Source organism: Adiantum capillus-veneris, chromosome 26 (assembly GCF_014529385.1).
Source record: "Adiantum capillus-veneris isolate H3 chromosome 26, ASM1452938v2, whole genome shotgun sequence".
Lineage (NCBI taxonomy): Eukaryota > Viridiplantae > Streptophyta > Polypodiopsida > Polypodiales > Pteridaceae > Adiantum > Adiantum capillus-veneris.
In genome coordinates, this window is record NC_140956.1 from 95318600 (window position 1) to 95326885 (window position 8286).

Consider the following 8286-nt stretch of genomic DNA (forward strand, 5'->3'; position numbering starts at 1 on the left):
ACTCCACTATTAAGACCATAGCTCTCGACGGTGATGCCCCGTTAACTGCACAAAGGCAGGCGCACTGAAAGGCTGAAAAATCCCTATTCTACTTACTCACAGGCAATTAATAATACCAACCATTTGTAGCTAGCTTGAGGACCTCCCTTCTTGAGCAAGAAAAGAGAAACCTTGAGCTCTGATACCAATGTAACATTTAATGGCCTAAAATCTTTTGTGTAGCGGAATTTAGCATGAACATAGTGGGCATTTCATTAGAGTTGATTCCTAATGAGAATTACAAGAGTGCTTGGGTGGAGAGAGCAACAAAAAGCATAACACCTAGTTAGATAGCATCGACAATACTTTCAAAAGAGAGAGCAATTAATATATTGACAACAGTTGAGGACCGGATTTGCATGGAGCCGGTCCCCCCTCCAAAAGGCTTTGTATTATGGTTTCTCACATCAAGAGAGACATTGTACAATACAATTCTTTGTGTTCCTTCAAGACTAGCTAGTGCAATGAAGATGGAAGCTTCATACACCAAGCAAAACACTTAATCAAACACAACTTGAATTATCCCCGTTCTCAGACCCAAGACCTCACACACCTTCGAAGATGGTGAGAGCTAGCAGGGTATGAGAGTAGATTGAGAGGAAAAAGAAGTATCTTACGAGAAAGAAGTACATCTCCTCACATAATCACTCATATTAGCATAGCTTAGCTTAGTAATTAGCTTGGTAGAGAAGATGAGCATGCATTGAAGCTTGGCTCTTGGTTGGATTTGCATCCACATGCCAAGAGAGTGTTGATGTAGGCTTCTATCTCACAAGCTTGGAGTAGGTGATGAGCTCTCCATTAAAGCTTGGGAGGAGATAGAGTATTTTCCCTTCACACATGGTCAAGTGTGAGAGTGTGTGTGTCAATGCCAAGCAAAAATCAGCCCCCCCCCCTCTCTTGGGCGAGCCCTAGCTGCTAAATAAGTCTGGCTTTTGCCTCATTGGACCTCCCCAGGTCAAGCCAATAGGGATTAAGCAGCATAAGTGATAGCCTTCTGACATGTGTCCCCCTTTCCCCTTTTGTGAGAGCTTTAGGTAATTAAATAATTAAACTAAACTCTCATTGGACCCCTTTGCCTCCTGGCCAATAGGAATCAGGCAAGCCATGGGGCTCCTGAATGCTCATTGGACTCTTTGGGAGACTGCCCAATAGTCTTCTAGGACACTTAATTCTTATTGGTTTCTTTTATTAAATGTTTTTAAATTAATTAAACTAGATTTACTCTAGCTTAATTCTCATTGGTCCACTTCAAGGGTCTTCCAATAGGAATTGGGCACACCTTGTGGGCATCTGGCCTAGGGAGCTGACATGTGTCCCTCATTCCCTTTGTGTAAAGGGAGCCTGTGTGTGTGTGTGTGGCTTTCTCTCTCATCCCCTAGCTTTGGGGCTCGCCCCCTCCCATGTAGGGATATGCAAAGACTTTTAGGGCACACACTAAGCATCCAATTTTCCCTAGGGTTGACCTTTGGACACAACCTTTGAATTTTGGAACCTTAGCATTTTGGAAGTCTTAATGGGCTGAACCTTAGGGTCTTTTTGGCCCATTGTTTCACATGGCTCTTTTGCAGATGGCCCCCCCTTTTGATCCCTATTTTCCCTCCTTTGGATCCCTACTGTGGCCGGTCTGCTAACTTAACCAATATTCTATCTTTTTCTCCCTTGGCACTTCCCCACATTAAATGATCAGTTTAATATGAGAAAATCATTTAGGAGAATTAGATATTGATTATTATGACACTACCACTTTGGAGAGCCAGGGGGACCAATGCAGAATGGAGTTCTTGAAGTATCTGGCTTCTTCCCCCCACTTTAAGACTCCTGCTGCTCTATTGCATTTTCTTACCAATTCTTCAGAGCTGCCCCCAAGTCTTAAGGTAGACCACGCCGGGGCTAGCAGTTTGTCATGAACCTCACCCCTCTCCACTTTCCACCCTTCGAGCCAAGTTTAGCTGCTTCTATCATATCTCTGATCATGACAACCCAAACTTGATCCTGTTTAGCCAAGGAAACAACACATTTGGCGCAACAAGCTTTTGCATGGGCCACAGGGTTGAGAATTCCGAGGCCTCCTTGATTCCCCGGCCGAGCAATTGATTCCCACCGGGCCCATTGCCATGGCCTGGAAGATTTCGTGTTATTTTTCCATAAAAATCTTTTTACTGGTTTTAAGAACTCTTTCCAGTGACACTTAGCCATCTTGAGAAGTGGGCTAGTGAAGTCAATATACGGAATCATAAAGGCATTAATCACTTTTATCCAACTTGGGAATGGGAGAAGAGCATACTCCCACCTACTCATTTTTGTTTTGATTTTTTCAAGCACCCACTCAAATCTTTGCTTGTGAGTTACGTCCACCCCCAAGGGGGACTCCCAGATGTATAAAGATATTCCCTTTTGTGACAATCTCCCCCGACCAGACAGAAGGGTCAAATGAGGCATTTTTCGATAGGGAGATCAACCTTGACTTCTCTATAATACATTGGGACCCCGAAGCTACTGAGAATATTTGTACAATCTCCAGAGCTTTTCTAATGACCTGGGGGCACGCCTTCAAGAAGAGGAGAGAATCGTCTGCAAAAAGTTTTGCTAGGAGTTGGCTATTTCCAGGTAAGGCAAAGCCTTGCAACTCCCCTCGTTCAGCACTAGCTTCGAGCGTCGTGATTAGAGGATGTGATCCTATGGAGAAAAGTAGGGGGGCCAGAGGGCATCCCTTCTTAATAGACCTTTTGACCTCAAAAGAGCCCACAATTCTATCGTTGAATAGGAGCTCTGACTGGCTTCCAGTCCCCATTACACGTACCGGCCGACAAAGGCGAGGCCCAAAGCCCAGAGCTTCCATGACGGCTTCTATATATGTCCATGTTATTCTGTCATAAGCCTTGTCCAGGTCCAACTGCAGCAGAATGCTCTCCTGTTTTGTGACAGTTGCGTATTCGATGCCCACCATTGCTGCCAAGATGTTATTGTAAATGGACCTTCCTTTGATGAACCCATGTTGATGGGAAGAGATGATCTTGGTTAGTAAGGGGGATAGTCTAAGGGCTACCGCTTTAGTTATAATTTTGTAGGCCACCGACATCATTGTTATAGAGCGCCAATGTTTCGATTGAGAACAACAAATCTGTTTTGGGATGGGTTTGATAAGCCCTCTCTTTACACTTATCTCCAACGACCCTTCGACCATGGCTTTATTGGCCAATCTTGTGATTGGGGCCTTGAGATCATCCCAAAATTCTCTATAGAATTCCACCGTCATCCCATCCCGACCAGGGGACTATTCCTTGCCAAGTGCTTGCAATGCTAGTGAACATTCGTCTTCGCAGAATGCCTGTTCCAAGCTATTAGCTTCTGAGTGGGGAATTTCTTTCTTAACACTCTGAAGTAAGGTCCCTCTGGCTTCTTCCACTTCTTGGGACTGGGTCTCTGGCCGTCCAATGATTTGACTGAGATAGCTCAACATCAGACCAGCCATATCATCCTGCTTATGAACTGCTGTCCCTTTCTCATCATCGAGCGAGCGGACGTCGCCCCGGCTCTTCTTGATTTTTAAAGCCCTAAAAAACTGAGCTTGATTGGAAGCTTCTGGTTGAAGAAAAGTCTCCTTGGAGAGAAGCCTTGCCTTTCCGATATCTTCTAACTGCTCATTAGCAAGGTTGGATTTGGCTTCAAGCCATCGTTTGTGCTCCTCCTCAGTAGCATGCCCATTGGCTTTTATGGAGGTAAGCAATTGTACCTCCGCTGTAAGATGCATAAGCTGAATCTCCCTAGCTTTCTTGATTCGGGGGCCCGCGGTTTTGATTGCTTTCTGGGTGCTCCAACAAAGAGGTCCCACGCATTGTGTTTGTTGAGGTCGACATCTTTTTTGAGCTTACCCAATGCTTTCTTGGTTAGATTCCTGAAAAGAGGGTCTTTGAATAGGTGTGCCCCTGTTACTAACATTTTTTTCTCACCTCTTGGGGTCTGCTCCTCCTCTTTATTCTTGACACATGGATGCCCTCTCCTTCCTTGAAAATTTTAAGCTCAATTATATATAGTATAGATAGAAGTATAGATAGCACTATATAAAGTATATTCACACAAGCTTTTTGCCCGATAAAATAGTGCAACCTCTATGATTTGGTGTTGTGAGATCAAAAAAATTTCCTTTAATCTTCGATTATTCGTAATCTCTTTGTCTCTAAAAAATTATAGCATCTCTCTATTTTCAACTTTTTCATAGAATCCTCTATGTCGATATGTGTGTGCGCGTTGAGAAGGGGGGACAAAAACACGGGTGCATCTCCCTATATGTCCACAATTCGTGTCAAAGGCGATGGTGGGGCAGTAACGACCGGTTTGGAACCACTAGTCTAAACTATTTATAATGGGGGGAGGGATTCCAACCCCCGACCATGTGGCGCTCTCAGATGCATCGGGCCAATGTGGTCTCCAACTCGACAACACAAGGAGAGAGAGAGAGAGAGAGAGAGAGAGAGAGAGAAAAGGTAGGTGTAGTCACTAATGAAGCGCCTTAAGCTTAATGAGGAAGTGGAAACATGATTCAATGAGCTGTGCGTGGGCAAATGAAAGAGGCAGGTTGGCTTTTAATACGGAGGAGTAAACGGTGATAGATTTCATTTACAATCCTACTTTTCGGTCTTTGAATGCTGAAGCTGCTTGCGGTATTCAATCGCGTTCAAGCTGAGCTCTGCGTCTTGACCATATCCTCGAAAAAGCTGTTTTGGAGCTTTTATCCCTCTCCTCCCTGTCCTCTACGTAGCAACGGTAAGTTTCTTCGTTTAATGGTCTGCGAGTGATGGATGTGAAGTGTTCTGCACCTACATTGGAGAGAGAGAGAGAGAGAGAGAGAGAGAGAGAGTGCTTCGGAGAGAGGCTTAGCATTTGTTTCACAGGGACCCTTAGGGAGTGCTTGCTGTGCTGCCGCATATTTGTGTTGTCAAATCCTTCTAGCTCAAGGTGCAGATTAGGTCCATACTGGAAATCGTTTAACCTCCAGTGTGAGTTTTGAACAGCTGCGTCTTGAACTATCATAACCTAATTTATTTACCTTTTTCTGTCAACTGGCATGTGAATGAGGACCTTCATTTTGGCAGGCTAAAACAAAGAAGAAGAGAAATGGCAGGCTTGTCCCTTTTGAAGCGCTTCTACTTTGCAGTGTACAATTGGGTTGTCTTCTATGGTTGGTGAGTCGTATCACTGACTCTCTGTTTGAGGGTGGTGGTTGTGTTTAACGTCGGGGATGCTGAGTTTATATATCTGTCAAATCTGAGTTTGATGTTACATTCATTCTTATTTGCCTGCAGTTATTATACATGTCTTTTTAAGAAGGTTTGCCTGTGTGGTGAATGTGTGTATACTAGGTTCCCTTCTTTTGAGTTTGAGTATGGAACATAATGTGTGTACGCAAATTGTGATTCTTTGATTAGTGTGTTGCTTCAAAGATGTGAGTTCAGCACTATTGTTAACTTCATAGTTGAATGGAAGCTCAACAGTCCCTTGAGATCTTGTCGTTTGTAAGCGGTTTCTTTAAAAATTACTCTGAATATGAATTAGGGCATGCTTTGCTTTAATGTTTCATCTTGAAATACAAGGGCTCGTTGAAACTGAAATGCATCATCTCTCAACTGATGCATGGCCTTTTCTAATAATGTATGCTGATATGTGTTGGAAAGCATATGTTGACTGTGCATTGATGACGGAAGTGGGGATGTTGAAAAATTTAGTCTTTATTATGCATGTTGGGACTTAGCTGATGGTTATGTTGTCTTGTGGACATTTGTTTTAAGTTAAAAAACGGCTAGTTTGCTGTAAATTTTATAGTTTTGAGAGGGGTATCTTTTATGATGTCAAGGCTGCCCCATTTATCTCATCTGGGCAATTTGTATCTTCAATGCAGGCTTCAAGTGCTATATCGGACTGTGCAAACACTAAGGACCTCTGGATATGAGTCTGTTTATGATGCTGTTGAGAAACCATTGCAGTTTGCACAAACAGCTGCTGTTCTAGAGGTTGGCTGCTACTAGATTGTGGCGCTTTTTTAAATCTGGGCTTAAGGTTTCTAACAGCCTTTTCCTGTGAATTGCTGCATGTGAAATGGATGGGAAGATTATACATGGCCTTGTCGGTAAGTGGGGAAGAAGCTCTTTGTGCAATATCTGTTTTTGCAAGTGAATTTGTAGTTTTACTCTGTAAGCGGTATTGTAAAACCAAAGTGGCACATTTATGTACGAGCTTTTGACTTAGTCAGAGCCTGGATGCAGGTTTAGTGAGATCCCCCGTGTCTGCAACCTTGCCTCAGATTGGATCTCGACTCTATGTTACTTGGGCCGTCTTATGGAGCTTCCCAGAGGTGCACACATCTGTTTTTTTTTTGTATGCTGTATAGGATCTACTCTTAATTCTCAAGCTTCTTTTTATCCAATTTATGTTTTCGTGATGCAGACACACACAAGTCCTATTGTCACATCACTGGTATTAAGCTGGTCTATAACAGAGGTATGCCTAGCATTTGACCTTGCTATGCTTAACAATTAGAAGTTAATATCACCTTTTTTGTTTGGAGTATGACATGCTAGGTACGTTATTTGCCAATTTCATTATTCAACATGCTTTTGTCGAACGTATTACTGGTTTAAATTGAAGTGAAGAAGGTGTAGTATTTGCCAGTTTCATTGACCATAGCCAACGTAAAGCAGGTGTATAGTTTTGTAGCTCTTAGTTGAGTGCAGAAGATCTGTATTACCTCTAGTCCTATTAGGATTCTGCTGGCTATAGTAATGTGGTGCTCTATTCATGCAAATGCTTTTCTACTTGTTTGTATGCCTGCTTCTACTTTTCAAGGGCTATGATTCCAATCTGGGGGAGCATTGGCATATTTACTCACTCATTCTGATGCTGTATCAGTTGATTCGCTACTCATTTTTTGGCATGAGGGAAGCTTTTGGAGTTTCTCCATTATGGATGCAGTGGTTAAGGTACTAAACTATGAATGAAAGTTGAGATGGTCCGAAGCTGAAAAAGGATTCATTCAATGCATGTGGTTATTGCAGGTACAGCACATTTTATGTCTTGTACCCAACTGGCATAAGCAGTGAGGTTGGACTCATTATTACTTCTCTTCCATATGTGAAGGTACGTTACTTGATTCATGTGCTTTAATCAGACCTTGCCTGGTGCTCAAGAGTAGCATTATGTATTTTGCTCAGGCTTCGGAAAAGTACTGCGTCAGGATGCCCAACAAGCTGAATATAGCGTTCGACAATTACTTTGCCAGTCTTGCTACACTTGCTACTTATGTACCTGGTAAGTGCTTAGTGTCTTCCTTATGTTCCTCATCTAATGTTTAAAGAATCGAAGGTCTAAGTGAGTGAGTTGATGGAAGCTTTATGCTTTGCTGATAACAGGGAGTCCTTACATGTACACTTACATGATTGGCCAGAGAAGCAAAGCTTTGGCGAAAGCTAGGAAGAGTGCGTAGGGTTTACATCAGTTATCTTAGGTCTATTGTGATTGGCAGTAAAGGAGCTATTGTCTTGGACACTACCAAGAGAGAAGAGCTATGGGAGCACAGAGATCGAATCTATTGTAGGCAGTTGCAAGAACATTGAAGTTTGATTTTTTAACATTTCTGACAAAGATTGTGCTCAATACTAATATGAACCTATCAGCACCCTGAGCATGAGTCTTTGGTAGGTTTTGGTGGATCCGCTTTTTAAGTTGACTTACTGGCAAAATTGTCAAATTCCTGGGGTATTTTCTTCTCCTTAAATCTCAGTCTGTACTTTTTGTTTATAGATGGCATGGGCATTTTTGATACAGTCGAACTTGGGCTGATGGAATAGTAAATTATTCTCGGACAGCGAGGCATAAACAGGGGTTTATTGTTTTCATCGTTGGTTCTCTCTCTCAGCTCGGTTTTCTGAGTATTATAGGTGAAGAACTTTCAAGGCTTTAAGCATTTGCTGTCATCAGGATTGCTCATCATTTTGGTAACATGTACCATTAGGAGTGCCCATCCAAATTTTAAATATAACTCAATTAGTAGAGGGCTTCTTCCATTGTTTTTAGTTCTTTCTATCTGCTTTAAGAGATTCATGTCGACTTTGAGGCTGAGTCAAGTAGGATGTGAATGAATTTTATCAGGCTGTATAGAAGTGGATGAAGGTTTTGTACTGATCCTGGTTTTGCCACAGCCTTAAAAGGAAGGTGAGTGCCCTTGGGGTATCAAGTAAAAGCTACTGCAGT

At 42.6% G+C, this 8286-nt stretch overlaps 1 protein-coding gene across 4 annotated transcripts; it reads left to right on the plus strand.

Moving 5' to 3' along the window:
• The first annotated feature begins 4581 nt into the window (after positions 1–4581).
• Positions 4582–7865, plus strand: LOC147423846 (very-long-chain (3R)-3-hydroxyacyl-CoA dehydratase PASTICCINO 2A-like). Of its 4 annotated transcripts, none has more exons than XM_086501858.1 (11): positions 4582–4806; positions 4935–4998; positions 5136–5225; positions 5939–6050; positions 6148–6166; positions 6303–6391; positions 6484–6537; positions 6946–7016; positions 7092–7173; positions 7248–7344; positions 7446–7865. In XM_086501858.1, the coding sequence occupies exons 1-11, from the start codon at positions 4686–4688 to the stop codon at positions 7517–7519; spliced, it is 873 nt and encodes a 290-aa protein (XP_086357984.1). In that variant the 5' UTR covers positions 4582–4685; the 3' UTR covers positions 7520–7865. The 4 variants fall into 4 exon arrangements, with proteins under 4 accessions (XP_086357984.1, XP_086357983.1, XP_086357982.1 ...); XM_086501856.1 differs by having other exon boundaries at positions 4663–4806; positions 4945–5039; XM_086501855.1 differs by having other exon boundaries at positions 4771–4806; positions 4935–5039.
• The last annotated feature ends 421 nt before the right edge of the window (positions 7866–8286 follow it).